The following is a 23,861-nucleotide window of genomic DNA, read 5'->3' as shown; positions in this document are numbered from 1 at the left end:
CTTCCTTCTATCTCTTCTACTTTCTTTTCATAGTCCCTTTTGAGTGCTTCCATGGCCTGAGACCAATTCATGTTTTTCTTGGAAGCTTTGGATGTAGGGGCCCTGAGGTTGTTATCCTCTTCTGAGGGTGTACCTTGATCTTCCTTTTTAGTAAAGAAACTTTCTATAGTTCTCAATTTTCTTTGCTTGCTCATCTTGCTATCTTTTACTTGACTTTTAACTCTCTCTTACAGTGGGGCCCTACTTCTAAGCTGCACTGTTCTAAGCTTCAGATGGTCCCAGGTGTTTTGCTTTGAGGAAGGGCAGGTTTTTCTCTAACTTGCCCTATTCTCTCATCTGAAGATAGCCTCAAGCCAACTTGCTAATTAACCAGCCAGCAGAACTTTGTGTGCTGTGGTGGTTCTTAGCTCTTATGAGCCTGTACCCCTCCCCTACCTTGGCCTCCCACCACTTGAGATTTCTTTCTGGTTCCCTGCTGGGGTGGGATAGCTGAATTGCTCCTTAGGTCTCATAGACAACCCTATATGACCCCCCCCCCCTTCCCGCCCCACCCCACCCAGCCATTCAGCCCTCTCACACGATGGTAAGCTTAGTTCCAGAAGATGCTGGTGCTATAGCTGATTCAGAGGCTTGGGGGTAAGTTTCTCTGGTGCAGCCTGCTTGGGGACTGTGTCATCCAGATTGTGGGGTTGGACTCTACATGCAGCCCAGCACAGCCCCCTCTAATCTGTCTTTGGCTGTAAAATAATCTCAGCCTGTCTTTTTGTGGGTTTTGCTGCTCTAGGGGTTGTTTTATGGCTGTTTTGGGGGTAATTGTGTCAGATGCTCTGTTTTTTTAATGTCTTTCCTCCACCATCTTGGCTCCGTTCCCAGAAGTCAGTATATTTCTTATTAAGTAACGTTTCAGTACATTTTTTTTGTTGTTTCAGTACATTTTAAAAAGTTAGTAGCAGCGAATGATTAATTTTTTGGCATAGTGCCAGGCACACAATAGTCAAACCAAGTCAACAATCATTTATTAAGGGTCTTTTATGTGTTAGGTTTTGTTCTAATATCTGGGGATACAATGAAAGGCAGTAGGCATTTAATAAACATTTGTTGAATTGAATTATTAAATTAATGATTCAGACACTGAATAATAATTGAATTATTAACTGAATTACAGGGTGGATAGGTGGTGTATTGGATAGAGTGTTGGGCCTGGTGTAAAGAAGACTCATCTTTTTGAGTTCAAATCTGGCCCCAGGTACTTACTAGCTGTGTGACCTTAGACAAGTCACTTAAACCTCAATTTCCCTCAATTTCCTCATCTGTAAAATGAGTTAGAGAAGGAAATATCAAATCATTCCAGTATCTCTGCCAAAAAATCCCCCTAAATTGGGTCATGAATAGAGAGACATGACTGAAAAAAAAAATGACTCAACAACAAGTGAATGACAGAAATACCATTGGAGTTCATAGGTAGGATCATGGGCTGGAGTAATTTGGGAGTTGGGTAAGGTTTTGATATTTGGAGAAAAGTGAGGCAGGGAAATGATAGTTTAAGTAAAAGTCTAGGGGTACAAAAGTATAAGATAGGTTTGAGAGACGAAGAATAAACTGATTTGTCTGGGATGAAGGTTTTAGGAATGTAAATAGTTAGAAATAAGCCTGGAAAGATAGGTTGGGACCTATTATGGTTGGTATGTTATTAGTTATTGTCATTTTTCTTATCCTTGATTATAGTGAGAGTTTTTCCTGGAGGTGCTAAATACGTATTTGTTGAATTGGATTGATTACTTTTAAGCTACCAGTTCAGAACCATCTAGTCTGCTTTTTCCAGCTCATGAAAATATCTCCGTTCTTTACCTTAGAACTTCCTACCTTTGCAAATCTCAATAAGGGGAGAAGTGGGGGAGGGATTTGGAGGCAAGGAACATAACCAGGAAGAGCCAGACCTGATTATGTTTACTGAGCAAAGGGTCTGTGTCTTCCCAGAGTTGAAATTTTCAGGAAATGAAAGGGGCATATGGCTTTTTTCCCTCCGTTCTTTGGGGATCTTTGATTTTATGAGTATGGCTTTTTCCTCATTCCCAGAGCTCTCAGCTCTCACCTACTCCCTGGTTTGGAGTTTTTCTAAGCTTAGCTGGACAGTTCTTTATACAGCAAATATATAAACCAGACTTGGCTGTGTACCTAAACCTTTTGAACATGGAAGAAACTGACAAAGATTTTGTATTTCACACATGTAATATATGACAGCTCAGGGTCAGCTCTATGCCTTGATGAGGCACGGGAGAAGGGCTTTGGTGTAGGTTCCCTTTCTTTCAAGCCAATAGTGACAGACTTAGTACTGGAACCCAGGCTTCTTGATCCTCACTTCAGTGTTTTTTTCCTCTACACCAGGGGAATGGTTCTTGACCTTTTTTTGTGTTGTGGACTCTTTTTGACAATCTGGTAAAGCCTGTGGACCCTTTCTTGGAATGATACATTTAAATGCATAAAAAATACACAGGATACAAAGGAAACCAATCATACTCAAATAGTTATCAACATGTTAAAAAAAAGTTCATAGACCTCAAGTCTTCATTAATGAATTCAATAAATATTTACTTTTTATAAATTGTGTCTTTACTTTTCTATTTATATATTGTATCTTCCCAGTGGGAATGCCAGCTCTTTGAATGTAGGGGCACTTTTCATTTTTGTTTTGTATACTCAACACTAGCACAGTCTTTGGTACATTTTAGGCACCAAGGAAATACTTGTTGAATTGAATTTCCAAGTTCAGGTGCTTTTTCTTTCTCCTATTAGCCCTCATATTAAACTTTTTTGCACTTACTTTTTTTTTTCTCTAAAATACTTCCAAGACTTATATAAGTTCATTATTTGGACTAGAAGGGAATAAAGAAAGTGTAGCTTTCTATGGCAAGTAGAAGCTTATTGCTCTAAAAAAGGAGAACAGTAGGATAGGAAGGAATGAAAGTGATGAATGAACTGAAGGGCGGGTAAAAGACTTGTAGCTACCAGTTTTAAGGCCTTTATCAGAAAAGCTAGAGGCTGAACATCCATTCTGTGAGTTATAGGATGGTATCTTAAGACTTTAGATGCTATTCTAAGAAACACAAACATATTTATTTATTTATTTATTTTTAGTGAGGCAATTGGGGTTAAGTGACTTGCCAAGGGTCACACAGCTAGTAACTGTTAAGTGTCTGAGGCCGGATTTGAACTCAGGTACTCCTGACTCCAGGGCCGGTGCTCTATCCACTGCGCCACCTAGCTGCCCCAAACATATTTATTATTAGTGGGTAATTATGTATTTTTTTTTTAAGTTTAGGTTTAGGTAGCTTTTGACATCTGTCTCACACTTGCTTCCCCTAACCCAATTCTGGTACCCTGAACCCTGAATCATATCAACTCTGCTGTTTTTCCTAGGTGGAATGTGTTTATCTATTCCCCTAAGACATCACTCACCATCTCTGTAACTTTCCAACCTAAGTGCCCCCTTTATGAAGTTTTCCCCATTAAAATGTAAGGTACTTGAGGACAGAGACTGTCTTTATTTATTTATTTATTTATTTATTTATTTGTATTTGTATCTTCAGCATTTAACACATTGCTTGGCACATAGTAAGTGCTTAATAAATTTTTTTCATAAAACCAATCTCTCAATTAATCAATATTCTTTCCTCCAAGCGGCATGATTTTAATTTTCTTTAGATGGGAAGGCCTTTCTTGAGACATGAAAATTTTATCTTTTGACAAACTGTTGTAGTATTAGCATGTGTTTATATCTTTCTTCATTTTGCTACATAACGTATGGACTTGGGAACAGCTTTGTTTGTGTGGGTGTGTGGAACGTTTTGTCTGGCTTTTTGAATTGTAGTAGTAATAGTGCCATTCAGTTATTTATACGGTTCTTTTAAAATTGGAATCTTGAATCTGAGTTGGAAGGGACTTTAGAAGCTTTCAGTCTCATACTCATTGCAGAGTGTTCTTCCTCTCCAACATTCCTAATGTCTTTGGTTGTCCAGCCTTCACTTTTGGCCATGTCTGGTGAGCTATAGAGGAGAAGTCTAATTCTGCTTTCATGTGACAGCCCTTCAAATAGATAAAGATAGGGATCATGTTCTCTCTTCAGTATATTCTTTTCTAGGTAAAAGATTCCCCAGGTCCTTCAACTGTACCCCAGATGACACAGTCTCTGGAAGTTGTGTATGTTTCCTAGATATACTCTTTGTCAGTATCTCTCTCTCTCTCTCTTTTTTTTTTTGCAGGGCAATGAGGGCTAAGTGACTTGCCCAGGGTCACACAGCTAGTAAGTGTAAAGTGTGAGGCCAGATTTGAACTCAGGTACTCCTGAATTCAGGGCCAGTGCTTTATCCACTGAGCCACCTAGCTGCCCTTTGTCAGTATCTCTTAAATGTGGTACTGGGAACTGAACATGAGACTACAGATGTGGTCGGATTAGCCAGAAGACAGTGAGACTGTCTTTTTTTTCATGATGCTATAGATAGATTTCTATTCATGCAGCCTAAGGTTACATAGAAAGTAGCCCCATTAAAAGGCTGACACACTGATCTTGAGGTCACTTCTCTTTGTTTTTCATATGATTCAGATTTTCACCCATCTTCTTTTTCTTGTGTATTTCTTGTGTGTTTATCTGGACTAGAAAGAACGCAAGTTGAATGGCAAAGTGATTGATCTTAAAAGGGCCAAAGCCATGAAAACAAAAGAAACTGTTAAAAATTGTTTTGTTGGTGGCCTTTCTTCAGATACACTTGAAGAGACAATAAGAGAGTACTTTGGTGGTTTTGTGAGGTGAAATCTATGGAACTCCCCATGGACAACAAGACCAACAAGAGGCATGGATTCTGCTTTATTACATTTTGTTTTGTGGGGCATTGAGGGTTAAGTGACTTGCCCAGGGTCACACAGCTAGTAAGTGTCAAGTGTCTGAGGCCGAATTTGAACTCAGGTCCTCCTGAATCCAGGGCTGGTGCTTTATCTACTGCGCCACCTAGCTGCCCCCCTGCTTTATTACTTTTAAGGAAGAAGAACCAGTGAAGAAATCCTATCCCTGTGAGAAGCAGTTATGACATAGTGGCTAAGTACCCAACCAGGAAGATTTGGATTCAAATCCTATTTTTTTTTTTTGGTGGGGCAATGAGGGTTAAGTGACTTGCCCAAGGTCACACAGCTAGTAAGTGTCAAGTGTCTGAGGCTGGATTTGAACTCAAGTCCTCCTGAATCCAAGGCTGGTGTGTCACCTAGCTGTGCCCCATCCTCTTTTTGACACATACTGGCTGTGTGGTCTTGGGCGAAGCACTGAAATTCTCTCAGTTTTTCAGGTGCTATGGTTTTTGTTTTTTTGTTTTTGTTTTGTTGGGCAATGAGGGTTAAGTGACTTGCCCAGGGTCACACAGCCAGTAAATGTCAAGTATCTGAGTCCAGATTTGAACTCAGGTCCTCTTGAATCCAGGGCTGGTGCTTTATCCACTGTGCCATCTAGCTGCACCCCCGCCCCCAGGTGCCATAGTTATAGTCTCTAAGACTATAAGTTTCTAAGTTGTAGAAAATGTGTTCATTTGCCTTAAGAGAGGAAGTTTTCTCACTTAGGGAAGTTCCTTACACCAGTGTAATCAGGGACCTGTAATCCTTATCCTTATTTTTCTGAATTCAATTTCATCTTGTTATTTTTAATCTCTCAGGTGATTGTTTAGAAACCTGATTCTCTTTTATCACCATCCCAGCTTTGTGGCATCTCCAGAGTTGATAGGTGTGCCACCTGCATCATCGATTTATAATAAACAGAATGAACTGGGAAAGAACAACTCCAAAGCCCGTTAGTGTAACACTGAAATTTTTCTTCCAAACTAACATTGATTGATTATTAAGCAATACACATTGTTTACAATTGTTCGACTAGCTGTGAATCATCCTGATTGTAATAACATCTGGTTTGTAGCTCTTCCATGCGAGAAGTTTTGTCAGATGCGCTGATGAAATCAAGATATGATGGAGTGTGTCTGGCATCTACCTGATGTACCCCTAAAATAGTCATTGAGTTTTGTAGGGCATAACATTCTTAGCAAATCTCACCATGGCTCTTACTACTTCCATTTCTAAGTGCTCCTTAACTATCTATTAGTAATCTGTCCTACAGTTTTCCTGAGCATCCATTTAAATTCCTGGTTCTGTACTTCCTGAAATCTACCTTTTCCCTGTTTTGAAAGTTGATTTATTTGTTTCCAGTGCTCCTATCCTCCACAGTTCCTTAAAAATTATAGCGATTCCTTATATACTCTCTGTTTTTCGCTGTGTCTGCATTTGGAGGCTTGGACTCTTTTGAAGCAGTCAGGTGTTACCTCACTATCTCTTTGTTTATCTTGGCCTTCAATTAACTATTAGCTAAGGTTGTTCTATGTAGCTCACAGATAAGGGACTCTTAACATTTATTGTATCGTGTTCGGTAGGCCTTATGGAGTACTCAGAATGTTTTTAAATACTTAAAATATATAGGATTGCAAAGGGAACCAATTATATTGAAGTAGTTATCAAAGTAATTAAAAAAAAACAAAACCAAGTTCATAGGCCTTGGGTTAAGAGCTCCGGTCCTAGATAGAGAAGAATGTAAATGATTCGACTTTCTCTTTGATAATTAAAATATTTGACCCTTTCAGTTGGCTTGTTTCTTCCTCAATGGATGCTTATTAAATGCTCATTACTTTTAAGGATTTTTGCTAGGCCATAGGGTTTTGCAAATGAAAATTAACTTAGTTCCTGTTCTCAAGAAGCTTATGGTCAAGTCTTGCTGAAATGATAATAATGATACTAATAATAGTGAATACATATGCAGTTTGTTAAGGTTTACAAATATCTTTACATATGCCATCTCATTTACTTCTCACAACAACCCTGGGATATAGGTGCTGTTGTTATTCTCATTTTGTAGATGAGGAAACTGAGGCACAGAGATGTGACTTGCCCAGTGTTTCACAGCTAGTGAATGTCTGAGGCAGGATTTGAATTCATGTATTCCTAACTCCAAGTCTAGTATATACATAGATAAGTACATATATAGATAATACTTTGTAGGGGGTAATCCAACAAAAGAAAGATTGGGATAAAGTACTCTACAGAAATTTGTGGAAATAGGAGAAATTCTCAGCTAGGAAGCATCAGGGAAGTATACATAGAGGAAGTGGCACTTGAACTGAGCTTTGAAAGAAGATAAGATGGTAGGTAGCACAGTGGATAGAGTTCTGGGCCTGCAGTCAGGAAGACTCAACTTCCTGAGTTCAAATTTGGCATCAGACACTGTGTGACCCTGGGCAAGTCACTTAACCCTGTTTCTTTCACTTTCCCCATCTGTAAAATGACCTGGAAGAGAAAATGGCAAACCACTTCAGTTTCTTTGCCAAGAAAACCCCAAATAGGGTTAAGAAGAGTTAGACATGACTGAAAAATGACTCTGCAATAACAACGACAAGATTTTGAAAGTTAGACATGAGGAGGAGTATTCTAACCATTTCTGAGGGCCCCTGGGAATGCAAAGAATGTTAATTCTGAAGATAACTCGGTAACTACAATTTCTAGATATTAAAACCTTAAAAGTTGGTAGTTATTTGGGTAATAATGCATTTTTTCCACGTTTGTATGTTTCCCATTCATTCTTCAGAATGTTACCTTCATATCTTGATTGGAATACTAATAATTTTTTAGATGTAGAAGAATTCTGAGGTTGGATGGACAAGGGTATGGTTCTGTTTCTTTATTACTTTCCCCTTTGTCACAAGAGGAACTCACAACTAACAAACGTGTTCCAAAAGTTAATTTGTAAGTTGGTTGCTTGGCATTAGTAACATTTTTCTTGTTGTACATAGCAGTTGTGCAACCTCACAAATTCCTATTTAGCCCATAAATGACAGAAATGGTCTGTTTCCTCTCATCACATTGTGTCTATGGGAAGCAATAACCTAATCAGCAATTATAACCTTTTTTCCTGTATGAGGCACAGCATGTGGCTAAAAGGAAATGTGGCAATGCTGGAATCACACAGAATGCCATTCCTTGCAGCTAAATCAGTCACTAACTACTGAAGTGATAAGAGAATCCAGTGGCTTATATGTAGGGGGAGACTTGTTTGGGGAGGGTCATGGAGGAGAGAATGAGATGTGATAGTCAGATGATCAGTTTTTAGTCTGAGGATCTGAAGGGAGGGATCTTGGCCAGCTATTCGTAGACACAGGTCATCATAAATGAGGCATTTATAATTTTCAGAGTACCTATAGTTCATATTAAAAAATCAGTAGCATCATGGCCATTTATAATCAAGTATGAGGCAGGCACTTTTCCCACAGTGATAAACAACATACTCCTGAAAAGCTTTCACATTAAGCTCTCTATTTAAAAAAAAATCTGATAACTTTTTCAAGAGAAATGTTAATTCAAATTTCAAGAGAAATTTCTTTTGCTAGGTTAAATGCCTTATTTAAAGTTTCAATTTGGGGGAAGTAATTTGATAGTTATTTTTGAAAATCACCATTTACTTTTATTTTCTGTGGTATTTTCCAAGCAAGGGGAGATGTATTTAAATTACTTATACTAAAAAAAATTACTTATACTTTGGTTATCATATTATAAGCATTTGAATAGAAAAATCTCTTGAAAAGTATTAGAAAATCTTAATGAAATTTCTTTTTTTTTTCCTTTTCAGTGAATCTTGCACTTGCTTTGGGAGCAAATGATTCGGTATGTAGGTAAATAAATGGAAATGCCATTAGATTTTTGGAAAATTGAAAGAAGTTAGAGTTAATGAGTATACTAATGTTATTTATATATGGTGTAAGTGGCTAACAAATGTTCTTGTTTTTAAGAAACAGTAATAATAATAATAGTAGCATTTATAGTAGCATTTATATATCGTTTTAAGATTTGTAAATCTTTACATATGTTATCACAATTCATTTTCACAACAACCTTGTGAGGGAGGTGCTATTATATCCTCATTTTAGAGATGAGAAAACTGGGACCAAGAAAAGTTAAGTGTCTTACAACTACTAAGTGTCTGAAGCTAAATTAGAACTCAGGTCTTTCTGATTCCAGGCCTAGTGTTTCATCCACTATGCCACTTAGCTTCCCCTAGCTTGAGGAGTAACATGTTATATAAAGAATAACATTCTTCTTGACTCCCAGCGCCAATCCTTACCTTGTACAGATCTTCTTTTCTAGATCTTTTGGCATGGGTCAGTGCTGGCATAACTCATCTTTGGTGGTGATAGTTGGAAGTAGTAACATTTTTTATTACCTTCCCCACAAGGGGTCATCTGGGTCATCCCTGATAGGCATTTCCTAAGGCAACACATTCCACTTTTGGATAGTTTTAATTAGGAATTCCCCCTGCTATCCCCCTCCCCTCCCCTTTATATTAAACCTAAGTTTGTCTCTTTTCAGCTTCTACTGATTGATTCTTGTATCCTGGTTGCCCTGCCCTGGACACTCTCTAGTTTATCACTGTCTTCCCTAAAGTATGGTACCTAGGATTGTGAATTCAGTATTTCAGATGTTTAGACCACTAGGGCAAGAGTATAGTGGGGAACTAACTCTCTAATCCTCAAAACTGTGCCTTTTTTTGGGGGGGGGGCAATGAGGGTTAAGTTACTTGCCCAGGGTCACACAGCTAATAAGTGTCAAGTGTCTGAGGCCAGATTTGAACTCAAGTCCTCCTGAATCCAGGGCTGGTGCTTTATCCACTGCACCACCTAGCTGCCCCCAGAACTGTGCCTTTCTTTTTATATTCTTTTTTTTTTTTTTTTTAGTGAGGCAATTGGGGTTAAGTGACTTGCCCAGGGTCACACAGCTAGTAAGTGTTAAGTGTCTGAGGTCGGATTTGAACTCAGGAACTCCTGATTCCAGCGCCAGTGCTCTATCCACTGCGCCACCTAGCTGCCCCATGAACTGTGCCTTTCTTAATATAGCTTAGGTTTTTTTTTTTTTCTTTTCTTTTTGGCTTTCACATTTTACTGTTGACTCATTGAGCTTGCAGTTAGTCCACTAAAATTTCCCAGTGTTTTTTGGTTGAACTGCTTTCTAGCCTACTCCCACCTCTGTCTTGTATTTGTGAAGTTTTTTTTTTAAGTGTGAAATTTTATATTTATGCTTGTTACATTTAATCTTAGTAGATTTAGCCCACCATTCTATCCTGTTCAGATATTTTTGGATTCTGATTCTTCATCCCTCCTTTTAACTCTCTCTCCTAGTTTTTTACCCCATATAGTTGGTAGAGGAAGTCTTTGTGTTAAGCAGAGTGGAATCATAGGGAGAGACAGAAAAAAGAAAAACGCTATCAGACCAAGGAATAATGACTACAGTTATAAATTACACTTACATGATGCTTTGTAGGACATTATGGTATAGGAGGATGATTGCCTGACTTGGGATCAGGACCCATGATTGTATTCTGTCTCAGATACATAATATATCTTTGGGCAGGTCATTTTATTTGCATTTCTGTCTCCTTATCTATTAAATGGAATTAAATATATCTGTATTACCTAGGTCAGGGTTGTGGGGAAAGCACTTTGTAAACCCATACTTTTGTATAAAAGTGAGTTTATGAAGTGCTTTCACATACATAATCTCATTGGATCATCATGAAAACTATTCCATAAACAGGGCAAGTTTTAACCTTCACCCCATAATAATGATGAAAAAACTGAATACCCAAGAAATTAAATGACTGGCTCAAGACCATGTGGATGATAAATTATGGAGCCAGGAATTTAATTAAGGTCTTTTGATTCAAGTTTTCCTCTTTCCCTGCCTATCCCCCAACCCTACCCTTCACCATCCCCATCCCCCTAAGAAGGGAGGTTTTCTTTTAAGAGGGGCAACAGTAGGAAAGAGTTTTTTAAACCCAAAGAAGATAATTTTAGGTTCATCTCAGGGAAATATCATTTACTTCCAGTCATCAGTTGTCTAATCATTATAGAAATCAGCATCTTAAGTGAAGAGCCTTGAGTCTGGAACATCTCGGCTGGAGATGAAGTAACAAGCAGGAAGTAATTGTTTGGTGAAAACGTTGGTCATTTCCTTTTGCTAATCTTAGTAAACCAGAGGAGGATCAGTTGTGGTAATAATTGTAAAGTGCTTATCATAGTGCCTGGTACATAGTGAGTACTTTTATTATTTTTATTACTATTATTGTTTGTCTGGACCCATGATTTCATTGTTGTTTGTCTTTCATTCCTGATGTCAGGAAGTGATGTCAGTCATGACTTGCAGTAAATTAGATATACGTGAAGAAGGGCTGTACAAAGTCACCATTCTCACTCTCTCCTGCAGAGACATCAGGGTCCAGTGGCAATATATACATTAAGATGACTGGCCCTGGATGTTTTAGGCAATTGGGGTTCAGTGACCAGGGTCACAGAGCTAGTAAGTGTCAAGTGTCTGAGGCTGGATTTGAACTCAGGTCCTCCTGATTCCAGGGCCAGTGGTCTATCCACTGCACCACCTACCTGCCCCGACTACCTGTGATTTCAGTTCTATAGTGATTTCAGTGCTGTAAGGAACCTCCAGTGGTCAGCCACTGTTCTGTAACTTACAAGGTTAGAGTGTTGCTGTAAGACTTGGAGAGGTTAAATAACTTGGTCCAGGTCACAACTAGTATTCATCCCAGTGGTGATCTGAACTCCTAACTCCCTAACTCTGAGGCTAGCTCTTTTTCCTCTGCATCACACTGTCTCTCAGTCACATGCCATCTTAGAAAACTTGCTGAATTTGTGATATCTTTATGCCAGGAATGCTGGGTGGAAAGTCCTTCCACTGGTATATCTTCATGCCTTCTTGTGTGATTCCCATCCTTGTCTGTTTGTAAGTCTTCCATAAAAGAAACACTCAGCATGTTGGAAGCTTTCATCTGGTTCTTTTATTTTCTCAAGAATAACAGCATAGCAGTTTGGACCGTGCCCCATTGTCTCTTGACCAGCCCCATCTTTGCTGGTCTTACAAAAGATTGGAGAACATAGGCTCTCTATCCACTGTGGCATTTAGCTGCCTTGCTTATTACTATGTTGTTTTGCTTAGTTATTTATTTATATTTTAGAAAGCTTTAGAATTATGTAATTTCTATTTGATTTGATATGGTGATAGTTTTAATTTTACAAAAAGTTGGGTATCAGGCTTTTGGATCATATATTTCAGAGCTGGAAGGAACCTTAGCAGTTGTCAAATCCATCCGTCACTTTGAAGATGGGGAAAGTGAGGACTAGAGAGGTTCTCTGTCTTGCCTTGGGTCACATAATTAATCTGAGACAGGATTCAAGCCCAGGTCTTCCTGGACCTGGCTTCAAGTCCAGTTACTACTTCATCATATTTAACTCAAATGTCTTTAATGATATTTTTCATTCTGATCTAAGAGCTATTACTCTGTGATCCCGGACAAGTCACTTAACCCCTCTCCCTCAGTTTTCTCATCTGTAAAATGGGGATGATAATAATAGCTCTTACTAAAGTTTTTGCGACTCTCACATGAGATACTATTTGTAAAGTGCTTTGCTAGCTATCATCAGCAGCAGCATTATTTTATGCATAATAAGTCGTTGTTGGTAATTTGCTACAGCCTGTCCACTCCCACTGTATGACTCGTCATTGCCTTTTGGTTACCCACAATTTTGATTCTTCCAAAAATATCATGTTCCGTGACTCATAACCGTTTAGCATCATTGGGAGGATATTGGTGTCAAAAGACGGGCTCTTGTAGCAAGTAGCTTGAGACTTTTAAAAATGTTGCAGAAAATCATATCATCATGAGATGACTGTTTTCTGCCCATCCATGAAGTGAACTAAAATATCTAACAGCTCTCAGGCCTGTGTTTCCATGTATTCTTTTTTTTTTTGGGGGGGGCAATAAGGGTTAAGTGACTTGCCCAGGGTCACACAGCTAGTAAGTGTTAAGTGTCTGAGGCCGGATTTGAACTCAGGTACTCCTGACTCCAGGGCCGGTGCTCTATCCACTGCGCCACCTAGCTGCTCCCTCCCCTATGTATTCTTTTTTTTTGTTTTGTTTTGGTTTTTTGCCGGGCAATGGGGGTTAAGTGACTTGCCCAGGGTCACACAGCTAGTAAGTATCAAGTGTCTGAGGTCGGATTTGAACTCAGGTACTCCTGAATCCAGAGCCAGTGCTTTATCTACTGTGCCACCTAGCCGCCCCCTCCCCTATGTATTCTTAATGGTGGTGGAATGGTGGAAGAGGGCCATGGAGGCGTAAGAATCACCTAGTTCTTCGATTGTTTACCAAAAAGCCATAAGGAATGTTTTGTCCCCTCAGAGACCTCTGAATAGTTTCCCTAAAGAAGGTCCCCTGAATTCCATGATGCTTATTCAGGATCAGTATTAGATTTATTTCATTAAAAAAGAAGGAAATAAGGAGAAAGAAGGTGACTTTTAACAGTAAATTGTAACACCATATCCTATGATATAGCATTTTTTTGGTGATTTTTTTTCTGTTACTATGTTGTTGTTATTGTTCAGTCTTTTCAGTTGTCTGACTCTTCATGACCCCATTCGGGGTTTTCTTGGCAAAGATAGTGGAGTGGTTTGCCATTTCCTTCTCCAGCTCATTTTACAGCTGAGGAAACTGTAGCAAACAGGATTAAGTGACTTGCCCAGGGTCACACAGTTAGAGGCCAGATTTGAACTCAGGTTTTCCTGACTCCAGGCCTGACTCTCTATCCACTGTGCTACCTAGCCTCCCTGTTTACTATGTTGTTTTATTTAACTGGTTTATATACATTTTATTTATTTATTTATTTTGTGGGGCAGTGAGAGTTAAGCAACTTGCCCAGGTCACACAGTTAGTAAGTATCAAGTGTCTGAGGTCGGATTTGAACTCAAGTCTTCCTGAATCCAGGGCTGGTGCTTTATCCACTGTACCACCTAGCTGCACCAGGTTTATATACATTTTAGAAAGCTTTAGTATTATGTAATTTCTATTTGACTTAGTATAGTGATAGTTGTAATTTTATTTAAAGTTGGTATCAGGCTTTTGTGGTATAAGGAGGCTTTTGTTGGTATCAGGAGTATAATTCTATTAAACCATTGTCTTATTGGAAAAATAAAATAACGGAGTCTTACATGAAACATATGTAGTCTGCTTAGGAAAGAGCAGGGCCAAATATACAAGTTGTCTTGATTTTGTGTATAATATTATATATTTATGTTGCTTTCCCCTGTAGAATCTAAATCTCTTGAGGAAAGGGGATATTTCATTTTTGTATCCCCATCATCTAATGACTGGCTTCAGACATATGGTAGGTTCTTAATTAATGCTTGCAATGAAGTTTGACTGAATCTTACATGTGCCAATATATTTTAAGGTAAACTTTTATTAATAATAAAGAAGATTGTCCTAGCCCTTTTTCTTCCATTCCTTCTTATCCACCTGCATTAATGTTCTAGGTCTTCAGCTCCAGGAGAGTAGAAGAGAAAGGGAAGGAATACTATAGGACAAGTAGAGTGGAATGGTCAGGTTCACCTTTATTCTTTGTTCTGAGGCCAGACTTTAGAGATCCTTATTGTCAGGACACGATTGAGGCAAGAGCATGTACATATTTTGCATTTTGGTAGGTCCATTTCTGTATCTGGGCATTGGAGTTTAGGATGACAGGAAAGAGTCCTTAACCTTTCTTGTGTCATGAACCCCTTTGGCTATCTGCTGAGGCCTGTGGTACTTTTCTCAGAATAAGATTTTTAAATGCATAAAATAAAATACATAAGATTACAAAAGAAATCAATTATATTGGAATACAGGTATCAAAATATTAAAAAACAAGTTCATGGACCCCAGGTTATGAACCATAGTTCTAGGGCATGAGTAACATCAGGCTTTGTTTAGAGGTTAATTACATATAGGGAATATATTTTGTCCTTTATTTTATAATCTAGTATAGAGAAATGACACCCTTTTATTTTGGTGGGGAGCTATGATTTCATTGATGTAGACAACCAGCTTTTGGAAACTCCCTTTCGAGACCACATTGGCAGTTCTGCTATTAATAGGTTCTTGGACAATATTGAGAGGTTAAATGATTTTCTCATGGATAATTAACCATATGTGTCAGAGTAAGGATTTGAACTCAAGTCTTCCTGACTCCAAGGTTGGTTCTCTCTTGATATGCCTGGCTGCTTCTCAACATGGTTTTTGTGATGTAATACATAAAGGATTAAAATCCTGAAATATGCACATAGTGAAATTTGCTGAAGGGGAATCAGCTGTTACACATAAATACAGTTTCTTTTTTTAAACATCTTTCAAATACAGAGTTCCTAAGAGTTTAAAATTCATCCTTGTAGGCAGGTGTCCTCTGGGCTTTTTCTTTGTCTTGATTCCCTTTCATTTGATATCACTCACTCCCACATCTTCAGCTATTACTTCTATGCTGATAAATCCTAAATCTCTATCTTTATTCCCCACCTCTCTGTCCTACATTTCCCTCACAATTCAACAAATTTTGTGAGGAGGAAGTCCAGACTTCTGATTTCATCTGTATGGAGTACTCCCAGGGTAGAAATTTTCTCTACTGATCACCACATCTAAGAGTTGCTCAGGGACACTTAGAACTGAAGTTACTTGGCACAGAGCTAGTGTCAGAGGGACCAGCCTTTCTGACTCCAGTGCCTGCCCTGCATTCATACTGTTTCTAACAATTCTTTCAGTAAAATCAAATTCTCACCTTTTTCTATTTTTTCTCTACATCTCAATAGTACATCATGAGTACAATGTCTCTTCTTGTACCCAGAGACAGAAAAGGAACCTGTATTATCTATAGAAAAGCTTACATTTGGAGATAGTTTTCCTTCTTCATTTTTTGCCTCAAGCTAATTTCATTGTTGTCATCATCACATAAAGAAAGTTAAGTTTTTTTCTTTCCAGATTTTGTTTCTGCACAAATGGAAACGGGCAGTTCCGTAACATAAAATATTTTTGGATTATTTGAAGTGTTTTAACTATTTTAGGAGAAACTGGGAATTTTTATCTCAGGATGTTGGTGTTTCTCACATTGAAGGGTTCTGGTAAAAGCAAATGTAGGAGATCTTTTATATAGGCATACCCTACATGAAGCTGTCTTGACCAACATTATTTCAGTCAACAGCTAATTATCAAGTGCCTGCTATCAAGCACTGTGTGAGATGCTGGAGGCACAAAGCCAAAAATGAAACAGTGCTTGTAGTCAAGGAACTTACATTCTGTAGAGGAAAATAACCTATACACATGAAATAAATATACAAGATTATTGGGGGGAGGGGACAAAGCACTAGCATCTGGGTAGTTGGGGGAGAGCAAGAAGGACTTCGTGTAGAAGGTGGTTCTTGATCTTTGGAAGGAAACTAGGCATTCTGGGAGGCAGAGGTTATGAGGAAGTCCATCCTAGGTAGAGGGAACAGCCAGTTCAAAGGCACAGGGTTGTGCAATGGGAGTATTATGTATGAAGAACAGGAAGAAAGCCAGTTTGGTTAAGACAGTGAGTGCATGAAAGGAAACAATCTATAAAAAAACTGGAAATGTAAGTAGAAAATATGTTGTGAAGGATTTTAAATGCCAAATAGAGGAGTTTATGTTTGATCTTAGAGGTGACATAGTTGGGAAGGGACCGAAGAAGCCCTCTAGTCCAGTATGTTAATTTTATAGATGCAGAAATAGGGAACCACAGGAGTGTGACATGGTCAGACTTGTGCTTTAGGAAAACCACTGCGAGCATCTTTAGGCAGAGAGAGCAATTATGAAGCTATTGAAATAGTCTGGCTAAAGGAGAGTGAGGTGGTGAGTGAATGGAGAGAAGACTGATAGAGAGAGGTGTGGAATTAGAAATAAAATTTGGCAACTGATTGGATATGTGGTGGGAGGAGTTAAGGATGACACTGAGGGTTCAAACCTGTGTGAATGAAAGGTTGGATGGGTTTGAGAGGGACAAATCATAATCTTTTTTTTTTTTTTTAAACATATTGAGTTTGAGATGCTTATGGAGCATTCAGTTCAAAATGTCTAAAAGGAAGTTGGCTGTTTGGGACTGGATCTCAAGAGAAAGACGAGGGCTGGAAATACAGGTGTGTTAAGTTGTCATCAGGTGATGATTAAGCCCATGTAAACTGATGAGGTCACCAGAAGAGAACAGGGAGAGAAGATCCAGGACAGAGCCTTGGGATACTGTTAGAATTGGGGGCTACATTATAGGTAATGATATAGCATTGGAGTTCTGAGGACAGCAGAACCTGGGGAGAAATCTATCCTAACATCCTTAATACTGGGCATTATAATGCAATTCCACTGTAAAGTAATAAAATCCTTTTGTAACATTGTTTGGCCAATAATCGCGTATCACTACATTGTTCCTATGGCACTAATTGCTCTATGTAATTTTTAATACTTCACTTAAAAGTGTTTTTGCAGAACAAGGTATAGCTATACTACCATTTAATATTACTTTAAATATTATTCATTGAAAACAACACCTTATACATTATTAGAATTAGGGTGGTGGTAACATGAATGTGGACATGACAGTTTAAATCATGTTCTCCAGAATAACTGCATAAAGAAGAAAAGGGAGGAAGGTAAGAAAGAAGGAAGCATTTATTAAGCACTTACTATGTGCCAGGCACATTACAGTTATTTCATTGGATCTTCATAACAACTCTGACAGGTAGATGCTATTATTACCTCCATTTTACAGTTGAAGAAACTGAGGCAGGGGCAGCTAGATGGCGCAGTGGATAGAGCACCAGCCCTGGAGTCAGGAGTACCTGAGTTCAAATCCAGCCTCAGACATTTAACACTTACTAGCTGTGTGACCGTGGGCAAGTCACTTAACCCCAATTGCCTCACAAAAAAAAAAAAAAGAAAAAAAAAGAAACTGAGGCAGATGGCGTTTAAGTAACTTGCCAAGGGTTTCACAGCTAGTAAGTGTCAGGAGCTGAATTTGAACTCTGGTCTTTCTGACTCCAAGCCCAGTGTTTTTTCCACTGTGCCACCTGGCCACTTCTCTGCTCTGATACTAGCTATATGAAACATTGCTGAAGTTGAAGTCCAAGAACCTCTTTTACCTTGAGTTAACTGATCTGTCAGATCTGTCAAGGAGTTGCATTAGATATAACCTCATGAACCTACTGGCTCTAAATTTATGCTCAAAGTAAAAAAAAAATTTAGGCACCTACTGTATGCCAGGCAATGTGTGAAGTGGTAGTGATACAAAGAATGACAAAAGATAATTCCTGCCCTCAAGGAGTCCATAGTCTAATGGAAGAAGACTATGTGTAAAAAGGATCTGAACAAAGAGGGGAAGGCAAAGGCCAGGAGGGTGCCCCATATGGGAAATATAATGAAATCCTGTGGGGAGAGGGGGGGTGGGGTGGGAAATGATGCTATGGCTGCTCTGGGCTCTTTCCTTAAATGGAGGATCTGGAATAAGTTCTGGGTAGTGAGGTGGTGCAGTAGAGAGAGCATTGGCCCTGAGGATGGGAGGAGTTGAGTTCAAATGTCACCTCAGACACTTACTAGCTGTGTGATCCTGGGCAAGTCATTTAACCCCAGTTGCCTCAAATATCCGGGGCCATCTCCAGTCTCCTGATGTCTGTCTTGCCACTGGACCCAGATGGCTCTGGAGGAAAGAGTGAGGTTGGTGACCTTGCATAGCCCTCCCTCACTTAAATCCAATTCACTGCCAGTCATGCATCACCCCGATGTCATGGTCTTCAAGAATGAAATATAAACAACAACAGGGAGAAGTTCTCCAATGGCTGCCTTCCACCCTCTCTAATCAGGGTCATCCACCAAACTTTATTTTATTTTATTTTTTGTGTGTTCTACTTCTGTTTATTTTTTTTAATTAATAAATATTTTTATTTATAGTTTGGGGTTCCAATTTTTATTCCTTCTTCCCTCCCTGTGGTGGTAAGCAATCAGATATAGGTTATACATGTATGATTATGTAAAACATTACCATATTAATCATTTTGTATAAGAAAACTAGAGTAAAAGAAAAAAATGAAATTGAAAAATAGCATGCTTCAGTCTGTGTTCTATCAATATCAGTTCTTTTTGTGGAGTTGGATAGTATGTTTCATCATTAGTCCTTTGGGATTGTATTGGATCATTGTATTGTTGAGAATAGTTAAGTCTTTCACAGTTCTTCATCAAACAATATTGCTTTCTCTCTGTGCACAATGTTCTCTTGGTTCTGCTCACTTCACTATGCACCAGTTCATCCAAGTCTTTTCAGGCCTTTCAGAAATCATCCTGCTTGTCATTTCTTATAGCACAGTAATATTCCATTACCATCATATGCCATAGTTTGTTTAGCCATAACCCAATTGATAGGCATTCCTTTGATTTCCAATTCTTAGCCACCACAAAAGAGCTGATATATATATATATATATAAAAGTAAAAGTATTTTGTTATTTTCCAGTTACATGTAGAGATAGTTTTTAACATTTGTTTATATAAGATTTCCAATTTCAAATTTTTCTCCCTCCCTCCCCTCTCTCCCCTCTCCCCTAGACAGCAGGTAATCTGATATAGGTTATATATATATATATATATATATATATATATATATATATATATAATAACATTAAACATATTTCTGCATTAGTTATGTTATAAGAGAAGAATCAGAGCAAAAAGGAAAAAGCTCAAAAAAGAAAAACAACAGCACCAAAACCAAAAGAAATAGTATGGTTCAATCAGCACCCATATTCCACAGTTCTTTTTTTTTTTTTTCTGGATTTGGAGAGCCTTTTCCATCATTAGTCCTTTGGAACTTTCTTGTACCGTTGTATTGGTGAAGAAGAGCTGATATATTTTTGTACTGTGATGTGCAAAACTATATGTGGTTGCCTTATTTTTGTCCCATGTTTGGGGAAAATTAGCTGAGATTTCTAATATATTTGTTACTTATAAATTAGAAGCTTTAGCACCAGTTTTTTGGGAATTAAGCATTTATTAAAGTATATTAGATATTAGTAAAGAGAACACATAGAATTCAGGAAGTTTAGAAGCCCTACATACCTAGGATAGAAAAGTCAGAACAAGGTGCCCTCACCACCTTGCAGTCTCAGGCCAAAAAAAGAGGAAGTTCCTGTGCCTGTGAGAGCAGAAGTTACCTCTGAGTCTGGATGAGAGGTGGCCTCTACACACTACTCCAAGCTAATTGGCTAGCATCACCCAAATCCATTGGTTCACTGGACTTGAGGGCAGTTCATGAGCAGAATGTGCCTGAGGTCAGAGTTCAGAGAACACACCCCCCTTGAGGACCAGGCTCTCAGGTAAGTAGGTATGGTTTCAATCAAGTCAACTTCAAGTGAGTCAATCAGCAAAGTCGATCCAATCATTTTTTTTTTTTTTTGGGCGGGGCAATGAGGGTTATGTGACTTGCCCAGGATCACACGCTAGTAAGTTTCAAGTGTCTGAGGCTGGATTTAAACTCAGGTTCTCCTGAATCCAGGGCGGGTGCTTTATCCACTGTGCCACCTAGCTGCCAATCAAGTCAATCTTAATATAATCCCTTCAAACAGGGGGGACCTCTGGGCATTATTTTCTCACAGTACAAATGGGTCTTTTTTTCTTTTTGGGGATGTCTTTGGGATATAAACCTAGCAGTGGTATTGCTTTATCAAAGGGTATGCACAGTTCTATAGCCCTTTGGGCATAGTTCCAAATTGCTCTCCAGAATGGTAGGTTCTTTTCATAACTTCACCAACAGTGGATTAGTGTCCCAGCTTTCCCACATCCTTTCCAACATCCAATATTTTCTGTTTTTGTTATATTTGTTATATTTGTGATACCTCAGAGTTGCCACTAAATTTTTCTGAACCATAGTGTCCTCAGCCATAAAATGGGGATAGCAATACCTGTGTTGTCCATTTCACAGAGTTGTTTTGAGTACAGGATACTGACAATTGTAAAACATAAATGAATTGATTCTTCTTATTATTGTTTTTGTTATGGAAGCAAAGAGTCATAGCGTTGTAACAAAATGAGGATAAATGGAAAGTATTTTAGGCTCTTTGCCAGGGAATAAAAAGTAATTGATCCAGTTTTTTCTTTAAAAATATGGTAAGCACTCAGGGAGTTTCATTAATACTTCATTAGATTCATTAGTATAATTTAGTAATGGCCTGAATGAGTTAAATGCCTTGAAAAAACATCTCAATGAATGGTCAGGGAGTAGTTTATGTTCTGGAATAATAAGGCTTAGTAGCCTTTAAAGTGTAATTTCCTCTTGTTAGTTCAACATCTGTGTTTTAATTATTTTTTAAAAAACCAAACAAGAGAAACAAAAATGATATATTAAAATTATACCCATGCAGTACAACATTTTATGAAAAAGGAAAAGTGTTAGGCTTTAAAGCCTTCATTTCAAAAGATGAAAAACTCTAAGAATGAACTTGGGATGAGAACGGTATTGTCTGTAGCATTTAAAAGGGAACATTTTTGGACTAAAATATTTCACATGCTTTAATTCTAGTTTGCTTGTTTCTTGTAGGGAACATATGAGAGCTGTTCACTTCTGGCAGTTGTACTGTGTGAAAGGGCTAGGGGTCATTGCTGCTGAGCAGAAAGAGGCCATAGAGGGTTCAGATGAAAGGAGAAAATACTTTTAGAGAGTTCTTGTTTATTGATTGTATAAAAAAGTAAAATAAAACAATCAAAGACTTGAACCTGTGGCTGTATTCTCTCTCTATTTCTCAAATGCTATGCCAAACTAACCAAATCATCTGGTTTCACAGAAAAGTAAAATGATGCATCAAATAGATGATTCTTTAGTCTTTATTCCTAAGGAACCATTTCAGACAGATTTTCCACTTTTTTTTTTTTTTTGCTTTTTTTTCAAAAGACCATGCCTTTTTTCTAATTATTTGAAAATTCCAAATGGTTGCTTAAAAGAAAGTAGACAGCCTGAAGTGAACGATAAAATCAATAACATTATTTTTAAAAAATTAATACATTGTGTTTTGATGTACCAATTACCTCCCAATGGCCCCCTCATTCTCCATTTTCCCATAAATCCAAAGTTTAAGTAAAACAACTTGACATAATGACTAGCATTGACTCTGTCTGCTCTTATAATTCACCAGTGTGGCTGATTGGGTGGTACAGTGGAAAGAAGGATGGATTTGGAATCCCTGGACCTGAGTTCAAATCCTGTGTCTGTCACTAGATAAAAAAGTTTTAAGATCCTGAGCAAAGGTATTTCACTTCTTGTGAGCTCAGGTCTTTACCTATAAAACAAAGGGGTTGAACTAGGTAACCTAAGGTTCCTTCTAACTCTAAATCTACAATTCTGTGAAAGAAAAAGTATTAATCTCTTACTATGGGCAAAGCAATGGGAATACATAGAAAGCAGGGACAGTCTCTGCTCTCAAGGAGGTCACATTCCAGTGGTGGTCGTGTTGGTGTTTGGGGATGGGGTGGGTATAGATAATACATTAAAGAGGTTTTACTTGTGAGTGAGATGGTAAAGTCCCAAGGTTTTTAGGGTACAGCAGTAAAGCAGATGGTCAGATATCCTCTTTAGTTTCATCTCCACTGATAAAATTGTATCTATTTCTGATGTTGAACCATTTGACAGTGCCAAGGATTTTGATGGTGAGACCCTTCTTCTCCTGGTCTTCGGTAATGGTAGCTACTGAGGAGTTGGGTGGGAGCTGTTGCATACCCAAATGTAGTTGCCAGGATCTATTTTCACCAGTCGCTTTTCAGGGCTGATAACAACTGGAAGTAGGGCTGGTACTTGGAGGGTGCCTAGAAATGGTCCCTGACCATTTCTTAAGTGACAGGAAGATATGTGCGCTAATGGTATATTGAAAACAACTTGAATTCTGTTGTCTTTTACTTCTGTCATCTTTTACATTGTTGTAGTCATTGGATATTGACCTTTTAGTTTTGTTTTCTTTACTCTCAGTTCCAGCAAATTTTTCATGTTTCTTCTTCTTCTTCATCTTTTTTTTTTTTTTTTTTTGCGGGGCCATGGGGGTTAAGTGACTTGCCCAGGGTCACACAGCTAGTAAGTGTCAAGTGTCTGAGGCCGGATTTGAACTCAGGTACTCCTGAATCCAGGGCCAGTGCTTTATCCACTGCGCCACCTAGCTGCCCCTTTCATGTTTCTTCTAATTTTCAATATTCACCTTTTCTTTTTCTACCATAATATTCCATTATATTCCATAATATTCAGCCATTCCCCAGTTCATGGGTATCTACTTTATTTCCATTTAAAAATTTCTACATAATGTACTTTTTTTTTCTTTTCAATGTATGAGGTATTTTATTTTTTCCGTTACATGTAAAGATAGTTCTCAACTTTTGTTTATACATGCTTTACAATTTCATATTTTTCTCCCTCCCTCCCTTCCCTCCCCCCTCCCCTAGACAGCAGGTAATCTGATATAGGTTATATCTATATATCTCTATACATATACATATAGATATATATATACACACACATATATATATATACACATAATAACATTAATCCTATTTCTGCATTAATCCTGTTACAAGAGAAAGAATCAGAGCAGTGATGCAAAACCTCAAAACAGAAAAAAAAAAAAAACAGCACCCAAAACAAAAGAAATAATATGGTTCAATCAGCATCTATACTCCACAGTTCTTTCTTTCTTTTTTTTTTTCTTGGATTTGGAGATCCTCTTCTATCATGAGTTCCCTGGAACTCTTCTGTATCATTGCATACATAATGTACTTTTATTCATTTTAACTTAACAGACATTTATTCAGGATGTACTGTGTACAAAGTGCGTTGAGCCTTGAGGGAAGCTAAGGATTATGAGGTTGTGTGACCTTGGCCAAAGCATGTAACT

At 38.2% G+C, this 23,861-nt stretch overlaps 1 protein-coding gene across 1 annotated transcript in view; it reads left to right on the top strand.

Moving 5' to 3' along the window:
- NUBPL (nucleotide binding protein like) overlaps positions 1–23,861 on the top strand; it is a 340,415-nt gene that overhangs the window by 8,355 nt on the left and 308,199 nt on the right. The window contains exon 4 of the mRNA XM_043980572.1: positions 8,702–8,736. Within this exon, the coding sequence (XP_043836507.1) occupies positions 8,702–8,736 (35 nt within the window). The remainder of the gene's footprint in view (positions 1–8,701; positions 8,737–23,861) is intronic.

The sequence above is a fragment of the Dromiciops gliroides genome, chromosome 2 (genome assembly GCF_019393635.1).
Source record: "Dromiciops gliroides isolate mDroGli1 chromosome 2, mDroGli1.pri, whole genome shotgun sequence".
Classification (NCBI taxonomy): Eukaryota; Metazoa; Chordata; class Mammalia; order Microbiotheria; family Microbiotheriidae; genus Dromiciops; species Dromiciops gliroides.
The sequence above is the reverse complement of the archived record's forward strand: the minus strand, read 5'-3'. Positions and strand labels throughout refer to the sequence as shown.